This window comes from Schistocerca piceifrons, chromosome X, assembly GCF_021461385.2.
Source record: "Schistocerca piceifrons isolate TAMUIC-IGC-003096 chromosome X, iqSchPice1.1, whole genome shotgun sequence".
NCBI classification, from domain to species: Eukaryota; Metazoa; Arthropoda; class Insecta; order Orthoptera; family Acrididae; genus Schistocerca; species Schistocerca piceifrons.
Genome location: NC_060149.1, coordinates 812,658,389 through 812,678,083, shown reverse-complemented (window position 1 = coordinate 812,678,083; position 19,695 = coordinate 812,658,389). Strand labels below are relative to the sequence as shown.

The following is a 19,695-nucleotide window of genomic DNA, read 5'->3' as shown; positions in this document are numbered from 1 at the left end:
CAATATGCAAATATTGTACCAAACTAAAAGAAATCATATACAATCTCAATGTAACTGTAATTCCACTGTATTTCTCAAGTGCTACTGATGGTAAAAACAGTCAGAGGCTTTAGAAAAGAATCACTGAAATACTAGATATATAAACAACAAGTACATGGTAAAAGTAGAGAGCAATACTATAGCATCTTCTGGGGACTGCAACAGAGGAGAGAAAAAGTTCTTGAAGTAAATGCTTCTCATTTAAAGTAGCAAATGGAACACCAACAAGCAAAACAAAAACACTACAAACTTATGCACCAACCTAATGTGTAACAGAACTGGAAGAAGGTAGAGTAGAGTAGAGTAGTCAGAAAACAACATTAGCAATTAAAACTCAACACTGCTAGTGCCTTACAAATACCTGAAGGAAAGGTAACTAACAATTTGCTTAAGAACAATAACCCGTCACAGAAATTCCTCTCTCAATCTTCTGTTTCAAAACGGGTTAATGATTGGAGGAAAAAAAGCACCTATAGTCTAAGTCTCTACAAGTCAATTTAAGGCTTGATATAACTGGCATAAAACTAGCAATCTTTTGTGACACAATAGAGGCATCATACAAATAGTAATGTACTGCTGGATAAATTCCATAAATTTAGAAGTAGATGCTTACCTCACAGGTCTGGTGAATGCAGCAGAACAACATGTAACAAACAGAAACACAACATGTTAGAAAGAAACAAAGACATAGTCATACTAACTAATTTTAACAAAAAGCTTCACAAAGAAGACTTGTTTAAAGATTTGTAACACATTTCTTAACTCACGATCCAAATAAACATATTAAATTATTGTTGGAAAAATTGGTAAATGTTATGCTTGTATGGACTAACCAGAACAGGACACTAGACGATACATTTTTGGCTGATGAGACAGTACATTTTGAGGGTAATGAAACCTTCAACCCAACTGGAAATACCAAAATGTATTTTCTACGGTCACTGACATTTAAATAACTGAACTATTCATTATAAATGGGAAAGACTGATGTTAATACTCTTCATTCGCAGCTGAAAAAAACTGCTAGGTTGTGGCTATTCCATTTCTCCACGACAGCCTTCCTTCCTGGACAACTAGTCAAAAAAGATATGCACGAAAACTTCTGTGAAGTTTGAAAAATAGAAGACAGGCACTGCCAGCATTGAAACTTGGAGGGCAGCTGCCTGGATAGCTCAGTCATTAAGAGGACTGAAATATTCCAGGTTTGAGTTCTGGACTTGAATACAGTTTTAATCTGTCAATAAGTTTAAAAGCAATGAACGATCTGCTACAGAGTTAAAGATTCATTGTGTAAAAGTGAAATATGTGTAGAATAACATTAACTGCCATTATTTCTCACAAATAAGACAATGGTTAAACATTATAAGTGATAATGGAATCAGTGTGTTACATATGACAAGAAATTCAGATGTCTTTGCATGATGCAAGGAAAAAAGCAAAGTCTCTGGCATCAACAAGTGAAGTGAAACAACAGACCACTATCTAAACAAAGCATCAAATCTTATCCACAGCAGTTTGAGAGAGTAAATTTTACACTATTTGCAGATACACATGTACAAAAGCACCAAAAGATAAAAAGTTGTATACACGTAACTGAACGAATTCTCACCAGGACACTAGATTTTTTGCTCGGAAAGAGATTACTGACGTAGAAACCGAGTTTATTTTTCAGAATGGAAGAAAGCACTCTAAAATACCACACCTGGGCCACAGATATGGTAGACACCAAGCATGGGAAACTTTTGGTAAACCACGGGCCAGATTTACGTACTATTTAAGCTCATGGGCCATGTCGTCACATGATGCAACAGCAGCACTTCTAACGCATAAAGTCAAAACCATAGCATCCGTAATGTTAAATATCTCTGAGGTAATACACTGATATGAAAGGCACCACTTTCCCAACATGTCACACCAACAAATTATGCCTCAAAACACACGTTTTTGAGAGTACTGTCATTTAATTTTCAATATTTTATATTCACTCAGAAATCAAGAGAGAAAGTATCTAAACAGCGGTAGACATTTCAAAGCAAAAGCACGATGAGAAATTCAGAATAAAAGTTTGTTCAATGTAGAAACTACTACCTCTAGAAGATAAAATGCAAACTTATTCCACAAAAGAATAAGAATGCTTACATTCAAAGAAATGCTTGAATTCAAAGAAATAGTATCAACAGCAATTGAGAGATTTATACCAAATAAACAAACAAACAACAGAGCTGATCCCCCCGGTACACAAAACTGGTCAGAACACTGTTGCAGAAACAACAAAAAAAAGCACGCCAAATTTAAAAGAATGCAAAATCTCCAAGACTGGTGATCTTCTACAGAAGCTTATAATTTAGCGATGACATCAATGCGAGATGCTTATAATAGTTTCCACAACAAAACCTTATCTCAAAGCCTGGTAGAAAATACAAACAGATTCTGGTCATATGGAAAGTATGCTAGCAGCAAGACACAGTCAATTCTTCTCTGCATGATAGTAGTGGAAATACTATCAACAACAGTGCTGTGAAAACAGAGTTACTAAACACAGCCTTTTGAAATTCCTTCACCAAAGAAGACACAGTAAATATCCCAGAATTCAAATCAATAACAGCTGCCAACATAAGTAACTTAGAAGTAGATATCCTCAGAGTAGTGGAGCAACTTAAATCAGTTAATAAAAGCAAGTCTTCTGGTCCAGACTGTGTACCAATTAGTTTCCTTTCAGAGTATGCTAATGCAATAACTTCATACTTAACAATCATATACTACTGCTCACTTGACGAAAGATCCGTACCCAAAGACTGGAAAGTTGCACAGGACACAACAATATTCATGAAAGGTAGCAGGAGTAATCCACTAAATTACAGACCCATATCATTAATGTCGATATGCAGCAGGATTTTGGAACATATATTGTGATCAAACACTACGAATCACCTCGAAGTGAACAGTCTATCGACATACAGTAAACACGGATGTAGAAAACATTGTTCTTGTTAAACACAACTAGCTCTTTATATAATCAAAGTGTTGACTGATACTGACAGGGGATTTCAAATTGATTCCATATTTCTAGATTTCCAAAAGGCTTTTGACACTCTACCACACAAGCGGCTTGTGGTGAAATTGTGTGTTTATAGAATATTGTCTCAGTAATGTGACTGGATTCATGATTTCATGTCATAAAGGTCACAGTTCATAGTAATTAACAGAAAGTCACTGAGTAAGACAGAAGTGATTCATGGAGTTCCCCATATAGTGTTAAAGGTCCTCTGCTGTTCCTTACCTATATAAACGATTTAGGAGACATTCTGAGCAGCTGTATTAAATTGTTTGTAGATGATTATGTTATTTATCGTCTAGTAAACTAATAAGAAGATCAAAACAAATCGCAAAATGATTTAGAAAAGATATCTGAATGGTGTGAAAATTTGCAATTCATCCTAATTAATGAAAAGTGTGAAGTCATCCACATGTGCGCTAAAAGGAAACTATTAAACTTCAGTTACACGATAAATCAGTCTAATCTAAAGGCCATAAATTCAACTAAATACCTAGGAATTACCACTGCGAACATAGAAAATGTTGTGTGGAAGGCAAACCAAAGTCTGCGTTTTATTGACAGGACACTTAGAAAACGTAACAGATCTACTAAAGAGACTGCCTACACTATGCCTGTTTGTCCTCTTTTGTAGTACTGCTGCACAGTCTGGTATCCTTACAAGATAGGATTGATGGAGTACATCGAAAAAGTACAACGAAGAGCAGCATGTTTTGTATTATCATGAAGTAGGAGAGAGAGTGTAATGGAGACGACACAGAATTTGAGATGGACACCATTAAAACAAAGGCATTTTTTGCTGTGGCGGAATCAATTTCAATCACCAACTTTCTCCTCTGAATACAAAAAATATTTTGTTCATGGCAATCTACATAGGGAGAAATGACCATTGTAATAAAATATGGGAAATCAGAGCTCACACGGAAAGATATAGGTGTTCATTTTTTCCGCGCGCTGTTCGACAGTGGAATAATGGAGAATTATTGTGAAGGTGGTTCCAAGAACCCTCTGCCAGGCACTTAAGTGTGATTTGCAGAATATCAATGTAAATGTAGATACATAAAAAATATAGCAAATTTATGATGCACACAAGAGTGTACTTACAAATTAGAAACAATTAATCTGAAGAACTAAATGGAATTGAGAGAGAATGCTCAGAACTTTTTTTAAAAAAAATTACAGAACTGAAACACAAGAAATATGAGTAGTAGATGCACGAAAGTGATGGAGTATAGTTTAAGTAGCTGGCAAATGATGAGCTTGAAACAGAAGAAAAATACAGGAAGGACAGCAGTATCTGCTGGAAATAAGTGTTTGAAAAGAATCAGCTTGTATGGTCCAAAAGGAAGGATGATTTTGGGTTCAAAATTCCACTGGAAGAACCAGAATTAAAAATCCCCTCTCTATTGTGAAAAAAATCTGATATTTTCAACAACTATGACACCTTGTACAATACTCATTAACAAGGGAGCTGTCCAATCTGACATGTTGAAATCTGTCCCAAAATGTTTTATATTGGAATAATATACTGAAAGGAACACAATGTCAAAACTTTAGCTGCTGAGGCACACTGTAAGTATATTATAAAAAAAAAAATTTGAAAATTGCCAAAATCATAGCATGTCAGGCAGCTGTAGCAGACAACACATGCACAACACAACAGCTGCATAGTGTTGGTTGACATCAATAATCAGATAACATGGCACAATGTGGTAGTAACTTGTAAAGTGAATTTCAGTTTTCACTGATAGTTCCTCTGACACAATACTTCACATGTTTCATTAGAAACTGTAGAAACATAATTCAGTCAGTTCCATCAATTGTGGTTCCAATCCTGAGTGTTGTGCTAATTGGTACTTTCCTATTCCACAGAAAATGTGCAGTACTAGCTTTCAGTGACAAAGAAAAGGCTGTAAAGTTTTTGTTTAAACAAAGGAGGCAGCACACGTATAAAGTTAAGCAGCATACAAAGGCAGTTTTGTTTCATAAAATGTGAACGTGAATTGTATGAATGGAAGAAAGATATACATGACGTACGAAATATATGCCAAAATGAAAGTGCAAAAGTGTTAATGACAAACTATTTGAAATATTTAGAACTGCTTGTGAGAGTCAATGCACCATTATCAAGGGCCCTTTGAATTGCAAGTCACATGAATGTTACAGATTTCCATGTTTCTTCGACTTGGTTAAACAGATTTGGGAAATTATATGGAAAGGAAGTAGCAAAATTACAAAGTTTATATCGAGTAAACGTGTACAGGATATGCCGTTAATAGGTTATGCTATAGAGAAATTTGTAGCTAACCTCAATACAAAGCTTCTTGTTATCCCCTAAAGTGCTGTGTGTACAGACAATCAATCAAATTCATGCAAGAACGGTGTGCAAACCGAACTTATCATTTCAAGTGAAAAAAGACAGAGTTGTTTGTGCAGTCGATGAATGTTATGACACATTCGTTTACCACAATGACAGTGATAAGCATCTGTGGATTAATGTTTCTGCAGCTTTATATCTATCTTCAGGAACCTCAAAGAAAATTAGGGCCAAAAATTAAAGAGAGGAATGGTTAGTTTCAATCTTTTAATTGGCACAAGAAAACCTGGAAAACTGCAGGAGAATAATTTTCAATATTACATCCGAAACATCATCTTACCAGCTGCAGAAAATAATTCAATGCTTTTGTTGCACTCTTGGTCTGGACATGAAAACACCTCTGTTTTTAGAATGGTGAAAAGACTGTTAATGTAATTCAGACTCCATCCAGAACTAGTAGTGTACTTCAACCTCTCAGTACAGAAATGTTTGCGACTGTGTAAAATATTTTTCAGAAAACTGTCGGAGAATATAATTTCCGGTAGCTTTTTGTCTTTCTAGTTTATTGGCGAAGCAGTACTGTTGAATTTCTGTCATTTGTGCATTGTCAGTTTGCATCACCACAGTCTCCAGATTTGATCAAGTACATTTGGTATGCAACACAAAATGTAGAACAATGACCATGACCATTTCTTATCTATGCCAACTCTGTTAAACAAAACTAGCAATTACCCTGAAATTCCTGAATGTTTTAATTTATCTTTTATCAGGTGTGCCTAGTGCAAGGAGAATGTTTATTTCATCATCCAATAGGCACTTCACATTTTTGTGATGGCTACAAAGAATGAATATGAAACTGTTTAATTGTTAGTAAAATATACATTATTCAACAATTATCATAAGACCTGTGCTACAGGAATTGGTATAAAATATTTCATGGCAACAAATTAAAAGTCTTACTAATGGTAGTCATCAGGAACGTAATGTCATAACTGCATTGATTTTCTTTCCTTTGCTACTCATATGCATAACAATTACTTCTGCAGTGGTTTAGCTGTCAATATTAACTACAAGTTATTCAAAAAATTAATGATTTGAGACATTTCTGGTACAGTTTAAAAGCTTAAAATTTTGGACTTCATGCTATGGGGTGCTATGTTCTTCTGTCGTGGCTGCGTCAGCTTATTTGCCAATTTGCACACTAGGCAGGAGTGTACAAACTGCTGCTATAAGCGGTTCTTCGTGCAGCAAGAATGAGTAACTTTAACAATCTTTTTAAATACTTGCAGTGCACCTTAGCAGCTAAACTTTTGACAGTGCATTCTGTTCAGTGTATTCTCCATGTGTGAAAAATTTCACAACAGGTTTAAACATGTCAGACTGAACCATTCCCTTTTACGATTAATTCTATTGTCTGTCCAGATTGCATATCTTTATAATTTTATGACCAGTTTCAGTGCCATCTTCTAATCTGTACAGATAAGAAAAATAAAATAACTAATCACTACACAAGATAGACAGCCCTCTGCTTTAACTATATCTCCAACAAACTGTACCAGAATGTACCCAAGTATGTTGCCTACAACAGTAACCCTTGAATTTCAACTAGCAATTTGCATGTTACGTTATAGAACAATACGATAGTGTGATAGCATTCACACTGTTAATACAAGTCCACTACGCAACTGCTATTTGGTGGCATCAGAGTTTAAAACCGAACTCCTGTATTTTGTCTGGTAGACATGTTACAAATAAATTATAAACACTTCCAAAACATTTCCTAAGAATACATTAAAATTTAAAATCTTGTGTTGAGGAAACCTATTATTATCAGAAAAAAACAGTTATTTAAAGAATCGAACATCCTCTGCATAAAATAGCTTCAAACATCTGATTACTTTACAAATGAGTTAGTGTATTAAGTATTTGACATTAAGTATGTAAGCAAGAAAAATTAATGAGAGGTTTGAAATTATGCTTAAAGTTTGTTGGAAGTCATTAAGTGCTCTCATTATGAAACACTGTTTAAATGTAGTCTAGGTAATTTGGCCACCATTTTATGCAAAAGCAAGTTCTTCCACTTATCTCAATGTTTATGCCATCATATTTCTTGAACAGTGTGTTGTACAATGACATAATTTCCCAAGTACATTCAATAGTATTTGTGGTACTGTCTGTAAGTTTAAAGAAGTTATATACTAAAAAAACATCTTGTCTGATGCTGAAGTTTTACTGCACAGGGTGTATACGTGGACAAGGGAAAAAAATTACCGGATTTCCCGGTTAAAAATACACTTTGTCCTGGATGAAAACACACTTTTTCCGTGTTATTAAGTGACAGTATATTTTCTTCTGAATTGTAAAACTTATCAATCCTTTGAATGGTTATATTTTTATACACGGGCGTAGAATTTCCCAGCACTTCAGAAAACGAAACTCATGGAAGAAAACTCCTTTTGAAAAGATTTTAAATGAGCAGCAACATGTACACTGCATATTTTCGCATTAAGAAAGTATAAATTCAAATTCAACCAAAACCCCGCATTTTACTTTCTGAACCACTGAAATCGAGATTGTGATGCGCTTTTGTAAGTCAGTCATAGCCCACGTCACGTGATCCACCAGCTGATGACAGCGGATATTCACAACATTGAACACGTGATGTGGTCAGCCAGTAGCAACATCACTGTTAAGTAGTGCGGATACACAAACAAGGAAAATTAATGTTTTAAATTAATATACAGTGTTGCTACAAGAAAAGCAAAGCTTTCACATATAATATTGGTCTCTAAGGTTAATAAGCTGCAACAGAAGTTAAGCTTTCATATATAATGTTGACATTTTTTGCGCGTGTTACACTTTAAGACATATCACACAAACGTGCCAGTAAAATTTTTAACAGAGTCCAGTGACTTGTCTTCAGAGTTTTCCACAAATAAATTAGCTACCACAGAGGAGAGAGAGCTTCCCATAGCACTACATCAATTTGCTCATAATAATGACATGAATGTCTGATCTTCTGGGCTCGAAATACTTCTAAATGGTTCATCATCAAATGCTCTGTGATTTAAGAAATTCATCGTACATTCTCGCATATAGTTCAACTTGCGTAAAAGGAAATTTACTTTGGAAGTAACGCTTCTCGAGCACGAGATCAAAAATGAGTAGTACGAGATTTTTATATAAATTTGGAATCGTCATATTCTTCACTAATTTGTGTGATGTCCCCGTTTCTTCTCCTTCCTCGTTCCAACAAACAGTCTTGTCATGACTAATTCTGGAACTATTCGTGCCTTTGTCAAAACTTATTCGCCGGTTAATTTCACTAACCCTGCCAGAATCACTGGTTTAGTTATTCCTGATTATTCTCCAGTTAGGCATTGTTATGTTCGTACAAACCATTTTCTGCGCTACTTCCAGAATAGAACTTAAGCGGCTGCTGGACGGGGACTGTACAACTGGCCCTTACTAGTGTAGCGGCCTGGCCAAAAAATTTCTAACAAAATTTCATTTTCCTGGTTACTCCGAGAAGATAATACATAATCTTTCTTAACCGTTATTCCTGTTAGTCATTTATTTCCACTCTGGTAGTCTGAATCTATGGGTTTCCCTAGTAATTATAACAACACTGATCATTCGCAAACCCAATCAACAACATAATCAGACAGCAATTGGCATTCACTCGTTCGGCTTTACTCCGCTCAGCTTGTATAGCCCGGTCCCCTTTTGCCTGCAGGAAAGTTTATTTCTAAATGTGACGACGATTCCCCTGACAGAGACATCACGAACGCTATGCACCCATTCAAAAATCAACATATCATTTTTTTTTATTTATTTAACTATGGGACCAAACTGCTGATGTCATCGGTCCCTAGGCTTACACACTACTTAAACTACCTTGAACCTGCGACAGAGGGAGCCGCGTGAACCGTGAAAAGTCGCCTCAGACCGCACAGCTACCCCACACGGTTTATGATTCATTCAGAAATCAACTTACCAGAGGGTGTTCAGAAACCGACAGGGATGCGCATCAAAATCATATGAGTAATCGATAGACCAATGTGCGCTGGATGCTAGGCGCTTTGGGAAAGAAGGTTTTTTTCTCCTCAAGAACATGAATTTGGCCCCCCCCCTCCCCCTCCCCTGCCTCCCCTCCCTCATACATCTGGCCTGTTGCGCATGCGTGAATCTGGCAGCTTGGGCGTGGCACTAAAACTTTTCCCGGATGCATCTAGCTGCTTGCTGCGACTGTTTACACAGCCAACAGCCCATTTCTGTAGCCAGAAACGGGAGAAGGTACTACTCATATGCCACTCAACTGCGCATGCGCATGAGCCCGCTCATAACTGCTAAAACGAATCTAAACAGTTGTGATGTAACGCTCATCGGAGGCAATTTGTTCTTGTGAAGCTTTGCATAGTCTTCCTAAAGCCTATGACACTTTTTGTTGTTGGCAACCGCTTGTATGAGCACTGTGTTTTGTTGTTGTATATGGCACATTTCCTTTGCGATTTATGTTTTATTTTCTTTTTTCTTCTCATTCACGTTTTATTGTTGCAGTATTACTCTGCAGTTGCAGCATACAGTAATATCCTTTGTTAGAGTATCCATTCATACCAGTAAAAACTACAAAAATTTAACTGAAAACTAAAACAATGAAAAATTCCGGAGTTTTTCCGGGTTTTCTCCCGGATGAAAAAATTCCCGTGTTTTTCCCGGATCTCCCGGTTGTCCCGGGCCGTATACACCCTGACTGCATGAACAACAAAAATGTAGTAAGTGATAAACTTCCTTCCTTTCATCATTTTACCAGGGGGGAGGGGGGTTAGTAAGCAAAAAGTTTGATAAAGGTTCAAAATTGTGCGTACACTTGTTTGGAAGTCATCAAGTGTTCTCATTCTCAAATATTGGATGATCTGATGAATAAAATCTGAGTATTTGTGTACCGTCAGTTACACCATCTCAAGACAAACACACAGATTCTAACAGTAATTCTTGTCTTATTGTGTTAAACTTTTAATGTAAGGTGATAACTCTTAATGTGTAGATTATGACAGCATTTTAAATTTTTAAATTTGGTCAATAATTAGGTGAAATATTGAAAATAAATTTTTGCTGCCCCAGAAGCTGTCAGATAGGCAGCTTGAATCTGGTACTGGGTTCCAGGGTAATTGCTCTGTAATATAGACGGCAAACATTATATATGTTTTTGTGCGCATTACATGCTTTAAGAATACTAAAAGGTGTATAACCATAAATAAAAATGTGGGTGATCAGAGGTTTAAGAAAGAGTCACAAAAGACAGAGTCACAAAAAGCTACAATAAGAACAGCATATGATGTCCAAACTGATGGTGTTGCTGTAAGCCATCACAGCTCACTCCCTCTGGGACCACTTCTTACATGCTGTGCTGTGAACAGTCACCATTAGCCACCGGCATGGGAGATGGCGTCACAGGAGACGGCCCCTCACAAATCCAAACACAGTAAATATGTTTCCTCTGTCACTTCATACCACCCCCCACCTCCCTCCCCCTCACAAATCAGTATGGAGATTCACAAGCAACCACCATTACCCTGATAAGTCTCTCACAACTATTGAAATAAGCTTTACAATATAATTCACTCTGTTAATTCAGTCTTAGTTCTGGATTTTGTTTTTAGTTACAGAAAATTTAGAGTTGTTCTAAGACATTCAGGAACTTTCCATTTTGCACTCTGTGTAAGATGTCCAAGTTATGACCAACGTTCAAGAAAGAGCACTTCTATGTTGCCACATGCATCACAAAAACGGTTTTATTTTAGGAGTACGTGTGCTCCCTGAATCAAGTTTTGAATATCAAAATCTATTTCTACTCTTACCAATTTTATGCAACAGCCTGAATTTTAGTACATTATTAGATCGGAAATCTATTTTACATTTGTTTTACAAAAGCATCTCTTAATTTTGCTGAAAGTTTTTCAACTATAGGTCACAGATACATATTTTTTATGTTTTTATTCTGCGTTGTGAGGTGATCTCTGCCTTTTGCTTTATTCCCTTTTTCTTTATCTTACTATACACTGAGGTGACAGAAGTCATAGGATACCTCCTAATACAGTACCAAACCTTCTTTTTCTGGGCATTGTGCAGCAACTCGATGTGGCATGGTCCCAACAAATTGTTGGAAGAAAATGCATAAATACTGAGCCATGCTGCCTCTATAGCTGTCCATAATTGCAAAAGCGTTGCCGGTGCAGGATTTTGCGCACGAACTGACCTCTCAAGTATGTCCCATAAATTTTCGATAGGACTCATGTCGGGAGCTCTGGGTGGCCAAAGCATTCGCTGAAAGTGACCAGAATGTTCTTCAAACCAATTGTGCCCTGGTGACACCATGCATTCTCACCCATAATAATTCCACCATAGTTTGGGAACGTGAAATACATGAATGGCTGCAAATGGACTCCAAAGAGCCAAACATAACCATTTTCAGTCAATGATCAGTCCATTCCATGTAAACACAGCCCATACCATTATGGAGACACCACCACCTTGCACAGTGCCTTGATGACAACTTGGGTCCATTGCTTCACGGGGTCTGCACCACACTCGAACCCTACCATCAGCTCTTCCCAATTGAAATTGGGACTCATATGACCAAGCTACGATTTTCCAGTCATCTAGGATCTAACCAATCAAGTCACAAGCCCAGAAGAGGTGCTGAATGTGATATCATGCTGTTAGCACAGGCACTCACATCAGTCGTCTGCTGCTACAGCCCATTAATGTCAATTTGTTCTTCGTACATCCCACATTGATTTCTGTGGTTATTTTACACAGTGCCGATTGTCTGTTTGCACTGACAACTCTACGTGAACACCGCTGCTCTCAGTCATTAAGTAAAGAGCATCTGCCAGTGTCCTCTGCGGTGAGAAGTAATGCCTGAAATTTGGTATTCTCAGCACACTCTTGACACTGTAGATCTCAAAATACTGAATTCCCTAATGATTTAAAAAAATTGAATGTCTCGTGCATCTAGCTCCAACTACCATTCTGCATTCAAAGCCTGCTAATTCCTGTTGCACGGCCACAATCACGCCATAAACATTTTCACATGAATCACTTCAGTACAAATGACAGCTCCGCCAATGCGTTGCCCTTTTATACCTTGTGTACATGATACTACTGCCATCTTTATATGTGCATTCCACTATCCCATGACTTTTGTCACCTCAGTGTAAAATTTTCATTATGTTATCATGGTTGTATTAATTCACTACGACCACTTGTTTTAAAATGTTCAGCAGAAACATGTGCTGTGCTTGGATAGGTGAGGGGGCTTCCCGCAAGGCACTCTGTCCATGAGGGTGACTTGCACATGTCTGTTTGCAGCACATCACAGAAGCGGCCAAGAGGGTGACTGCACACTGTCAGTGCCAGGACTAGGGCAATACCATTAGTTTACACATCGTTCCAACTATATGTTTCTGTGACAGTGTATTTCTTCCTTTCAGTCCTGATCAACCACATATTTTAATCATAGGCACACTTTTTAGAATCCTTAAAGCATGAAATGCATTAAAATGTGTATTATGTACAAGAACAGATTTGTCATGTTGAACAAGGAGGTTTCTGTTGGTTATTTGCATCTTTCTTGCATGACACTTCAACTGTGTGACTCGCAGCCTTCTTCAGGTGCTGTTCAGTACCGATTCCAGTGTGGAATGAGTCTGGCATTTATGCCTGTGTTGTACTAGACACACTGTCTGCGGTCCGCACCATGTCAGGTGCTCTGCCCGTGGTATGTGCTGACCATCAGCAACAACTATAGTGTTTTCTTCTATCAGTTGCTGTTCAAAATGCTGTGCACGTACTTTGTGGTTATTATCTGTTGTCAATCTTGTTGTATGAAATTGACATTAGGTCCAACAAACGCGACAACACACCAGACTGAGACTGGCAACCAAGCCAGTGTTTGCCAAGCATTGTTTAGAACTCAGTGATTCTATGGGCTCTAATGATGCCAAGATTCCAACACAAGCATCGAGATACTCGGGCAGTGACCTCAAAGAACCTATTGAGATTAAGGTCATGGAGAATCTAATTAACCATGACAATGGTTTCCAGCTGAGTTCTGCCTGGAACCCAGCACTTCATTTTCTGAAGACACAACAGAGGCAACATCCAGGCCCCACCGCACACAAGTATGAAGATGGAGCAAGAGAAAACAGCCCAGTGCATGTAACAAAGGATGCATGTGAAATGGTACCTCAGATGACAGACCAATACCTGAGGACATTGTACTGAGTTTCAAGCAGCAATCTGAACATCAGTGGCCTGAAAATAATACTGCAGCCACTCCTAGCAGGCACGGATCTCATAAAGAATGCCTGACATGGCACACCACAGTAACAAACAGTACGTCCTAGATCACAGGACGGCTTAAATGATGATAGTCAGATGATAAAATATCTAGTGCAACTTAGACATCACTCAGAACTTCATACAGCAAGATTGGCAATGGATAATAACCACAAAGTGTGTGCGCAGCATTTGGAACAGCTGCGGCTAGAAGGAAACATTACAGTCACTACTACTGGTCGGCGCATACCATGGACAGAGCACGACACGGTATGGACCACAGACAGAGCATCTAGCACAACACAGGCATAAATACCAGACTTATTCCACACTGGAATCAGTATCGAACAGCACCTGAAGAAGACTGCGAGTCACGCAGTTGAAATATTGTGCAAGAAAGATGCAAATAACCTGCAGAAACCTGATTGTTCAACATGACAACGCCTTACTGAAAAATCCAGAAGAATTATGTTAGGAGATTTTACAGGGAGGGAATGTGTCTGAATATAAGAAAGTTGGATAAGCTTTGACAAAGGAAGGTGAGAATGATCAGTCCTCTCTGTTTCCTGCTGAGATGCCAAGAAGAGGAGGTGGGTCCAGTATTTGCTAGAATTAAACATCACATCAATTCCAGAGCAGCCAAAAGAGTTAAACATTAAGTGAGCTTAACATTAGTCAGGGAGAGAGTACTTAACATGCACCGCCAAATTGCTGTGACATTCATTCAGAGAGTTGCTGTCTCTACACCTTTTCATAGTAAAATCTGTAACCAGACAATACTGGGACTGAATTGATGGCACAAGTTGATGGTACCTCCTGGTCCCTAGCAGAGTTCTTGAGGAATAAATAAGTGTCCTATCAACTAGTCAAGTTTGAACGTCTTAACAACAAGTCGCAGTATAACGAGAACGCTCACATGGTTGTCCACTTGAGCAAGAATATATTTGATGCAACCACCCTGAAAGTACTGGGCACAGGTCTTAATTCTGCAGTTAGCCAGAGCTATGTTCCTGTTGCAGCCTTCATCAGTGTAGTGGAGCAAATGTCTCTGAAACTTCCTGCCAGTGAGGCTGAACTAGTCAGATTAGAGACGTGTATGGTGCTCATCAAAACCAAGCTGCACAACTCAAATATCTCTGGTGAAGAGAGGTTGACCCTCAATCCACTCCAGGAAGATGACAGCATTGTGGTGTTACCAGCAGATAAGGGGAATGCTACCGTCGTCCTACAGAATGCAGATTATGATTGTAAGGTGTGACAGCTTCTGGATGATCCGGCATAAAGACCAGTAGAAAGGGACCCCACAGACAAGGTGGATAGGAAGATCAGGGCTCTTCTAAAGGATACCAGCCTTCCAGAAAAGACTGTTAAACAGCTAAGGGCAAAAGCACCGGTACCATCCACACTTTATTGCCTGCCTAAGGTGCACAAGGAATGGGTTCCTCTACATTAAATTGTCAGCAAAATTAGTGCATCTTACTGCTTACAAGATGCTCTCACCATATGTGGGGAAGTGTGCCCATCACATACGCAACTCACAGGATTTCCTACAACACCTAACCTCAGGCAGCTACAGATCACGGACTCTGACATCATGGTCAGTTTTGACATGGTCTCCCTGTTCACCAGCATACCACTGAACTATTCACTTAAGCTGATTCGGGAAAAGTTCGACGGTACTCTCCTGGATTTATTCAGACACATATCGACCTCAATTTACTTTCTATATGGGGGTCAATTCTACAAGCAAATGGGAGGCAAAGGGCAGCCCTCTCTCACTGGTGGTGACCAAACTCTTCATGGAGATATTTGAAGAAAAGGACTTACATTGGCCCCAGATCAACTGAACAGCTTTTTTAGGTATGTGGAAGACACCCACCAAGATTAACGCTCTACTAGAGAGTGAGAAGGATGACCTGGGTCTACAAAAACTGGGCATTTACCATATACCAAGTGAATGTGGTATGGCATACATCAGCCAGACGACTGGGACCGTTGACACCAACGGCATACTACAATGAGACAGGTAACAAAGTCAGTGATGGCCAAGCATTGTTTAGAACTCAGTCATTCTATGAACTATAATGATGCAAAGAGTCTAACACAAAGACTGAGATGCTGGGACAGCATCATCAAGGAATCTATTGAGATTAAGGTATAGAGAATTTCATAAACTGTGACACCAGCTTCCAGCTGAGCTCTGCCTGGAACCCGGCACTCAACCTTCTGAAGACGCAACAGAGGCAACATCAAGAGTCCAGTAAATAAACAAAGAACGAACTTGAAACGGTACCTCAGATGACAGACCCAATACCTGAGGACATCCTATCAAGTCTCGAGCAACGATTTGAACACCAGTGGCCTGAAAATAACACTACAGCTGCTGTTGGTGGGCACAGATCTTGTATGGAATGCCTAAAATGGCACACCACTGTAACAGGAGAGCTTAAATGACGACAATTGGAAGATAAAATTTCTAGCATGAATTGGGTGTCATTCAGAACTTTATACAGCAAGACTCACAGTGGATTATAACCACACAGTATGTGCACAGCATTCAGAACAGCCACAGCTAGAAGAAAACACTACAGTTACTGGTACTGGTTGGTGCATACCACAGACAGTGTGCCTATCGTGGTGTGGACCGCAGACGGAACATGTAGGACACCTTAGGCATAACTACCCGACTTGTTCCACACTGGAATCAGTATCAGACTGCAAGTTGCGCAGTTGAAATATCATGCAAAAAGACATGAATAACTGGCAGAATCTCGATTGCACAACATGATGTTGTCTCACTGGAAAAGCCTGAAGGAGGGCAGACTTGCTCAATGCAAGACCCTAAAATTTAATATACTCTCAAGAAATGTTAATTGATCAATTATGTATGGTAGTAATTATTATTTAAATGTAACAAACTTTAAATCTCATTTACTGTGCATCATGAAAAAAAGACATGAATAACTGGCAGAATCTCGATTGTACAACATGATGTTGTCTCACTGGAAAAGCCTGAAGGAGGGCAGACTTGCTCAATGCAAGACCCCAAAATTTAATATACTCTCAAGAAATGTTAATTGATCAATTATGTTGTAGTTGTTGTGATCTTCAGTCCTGAGACTGGTTTGATGCAGCTCTCGATGCTACTCTATCCTGCGCAAGCTTCTTCACCTCCCAGTATCTACTGCAACCTCCATCCTTCTGAATCTGCTTGGTGTATTCATCTCTTGGTCTCCCTCTACGATTTTTACCCTCCACGCTGCCCTCCAATACTAAATTGGTGATCCCTTGATGCCTCAGAACATGTCCTACCAACCGATCCCTTCTTCTAGTCAAGTTGTGCCACAAACTTCTCTTCTCCCCAATCCCATTCAACACCTCCTCATTAGTTATGTGATCTACCCATCTAATCTTCAGCAATCTTCTGTAGCACCACATTTCGAAAGCTTCTATTCTCTTCTTGTCCAAACTATTTATCGTCCATGTTTCACTTCCATACATGGCTACACTCCATACAAATACTTTCAGAAACGACTTCCTCACACTTAAATCTATACTCGATGTTAACAAATTTTTCTTCTTCAGAAACGCTTTCCTTCCCATTGCCAGTCTACATTTTATATCCTCTCTACTTCGACCATCATCAGTTATTTTGCTCCCCAAATAGCAAAACTCCTTTACTACTTTAAGTGTCTCATTTCCTAATCTAATACCCTCAACATCACCAGACTTAATTCGACTACATTCCATTATCCTCGTTTTGCTTTTGTTGAAGTTCATCTTACATCCTCCCTTCAAGACACTATCCATTCCGTTCAACTGCTCTTCCAAGTCCTTTGCTGTCTCTGACAGAATTACAATGTCATCGGCGAACCTCAAAGTTTTTATTTCTTCTCCATGGATTTTAATACCTACTCCAAATTTTTCTTTTGTTTCCTTCACTGCTTGCAAAATATACAGATTGAATAACATTGGGGAGAGGCTACAGCCCTGTCTCACTCCCTTCCCAACCACTGCTTCCCTTTCATGCCCCTCAACTCTTATAACTGCAATTTTGTTTCTATACAAATTGTAAATAGCCTTTCAGTCCCTGTATTTTACCCCTGTCACCTTTAGAATTTGAAAGAGAGTATTCCAGTCAACATTGTCAAAAGTTTTCTCTAAGTCTACAAATGCTAGAAACGTAGGTTTGCCTTTCCTTAATCTAGCTTCTAAGATAAGCCGTAGGGTCAGTATTGCCTCACGTGTTCCAACATTTCTACGGAATCCAAACTGATCTTCCCCAAGATCGGCTTCTACTAGTTTTTCCATTCATCTGTAAAGAATTCGCATTAGTATTTTGCAGCCATGACTTATTAAACTGATAGTTCGGTAATTTTCACATCTGTCAACACCTACTTTCTTTGGGATTGGAATTATTATATTCTTCTTGAAGTCTGAGGGTATTTCGCCTGTCTCATACATCTTGCTCATTTAAATAATAATTACTACCATCAATTATGTATGGTAGTAATTATTATTTAAATGTAACAAACTTTAAATCTCACTTACTGTGTATCATGAAAAGGAATCCATGGATACTGCCCTTTCCAGATGTGATCAAAATTATTTCCGCTCACCTTACTAGCTGGAAGGAGAAATACCATGGCCAGGTTATGGACTTCACTGACCACAGGTTGTTTTTCCTTACCACAGCCACTCTTTTCTCTAGCACATATTACTGTACCTCAACAGTGAAGCAGCTCAATGCATGGGGACAGCAGGTTTTACAAGAAGAAATCTTTGACTATTTCGCCTGTGGTCATATTCCCTGAATTCTTATTGACAATGTTTTATCTGAGTGTGTTACATATCTAATTTGGTCAAAATTTTCATCCACTCTTCACATTGTTTGTCATCATCTTCCTGTGTAATCATACAAATTTTTTTCTGGTCCTAAAATAATTACTTGTGTCACATAAAACATTTGATTTTTCCATATGACATTCACTATCCTTGCTTTAAAAGAAATACAGCTTCACTTACTTTTCTGTTCATTATTGTGTAAAATTTCATGTCAGTCTACTCACATAGATTTCAATAACTCATCTTCTATCAGGGGTTCAGAGCTGTGTTTGACTACTCTATTGGAAACAAGTTGACTGGCAAATGACATGCAGTTGAATACTTCAAAATAATGTACAAAGGCCAACAGGTGTTGCAAATCATATTCTATGACTTGAGTTTATGTCCATACTTTTTATCAGGGGTAAATATGACTATTTTCAAAGCCAAATCTGCCTAGTTCACTACACCCTATCCGAACTATTGTTTGCTGACAATGTTGTTATGCAGAGACTTGGATTATTAGGTCCATAATACAGGATGTGACAAGGTTGGAGTAAAAGAGAACTGAAGTAATCTGCATAGTGCACCAGCCCTCGGCAATGCACACTAATCATAGACTGTCACACTTAGCTTGTCCGGGGCTTGGTTTAGTTCCTTAATTACATGCCTTCATGTGGAATTAAACCGTAACTGTATTGGTGTCTGGTATGAAGATTTCTGGGCAGAGGCTGAATATGGAAATTGGCCATACAACTGTCCTTTTGTGCTTTAATAACAGAAATTAGTTACGGTTATCAATAAAACTACAACTGAGCAAGTACTAGCAATCTCACCTATAAGGACTGCTTTCAACTGTCTGCAACGTCCACACTTGCACAGTAAGAGGAATTATGCTTAAATGGGAGCTAGAATATCAGGTGAGTGATGGAATCCCCACATCAAATAGAAACTAGTTCTGGAAGAAAGCCCAATATGAGCTCAGTAAGTGTACTAGGGATTTTATCTGAGATGTGGTGGGGTTTTTGATAGCAGCTCACTGACTCACTGGGTGTAACAAGCTACAAGTTGTGGGTCATTTAGCATCAGTGATGCCACCATCTTGATCTAGCAAACC

General features: G+C 38.5%; 1 protein-coding gene across 1 annotated transcript in view; it reads right to left on the bottom strand.

Moving 5' to 3' along the window:
* LOC124721171 (paired amphipathic helix protein Sin3b-like) overlaps window positions 1-19,695 on the bottom strand; it is a 280,712-nt gene that overhangs the window by 156,116 nt on the left and 104,901 nt on the right. The window contains exon 7 of the mRNA XM_047246007.1: window positions 653-661. Coding sequence (XP_047101963.1) covers window positions 653-661 — 9 coding nt within the window. The remainder of the gene's footprint in view (window positions 1-652; window positions 662-19,695) is intronic.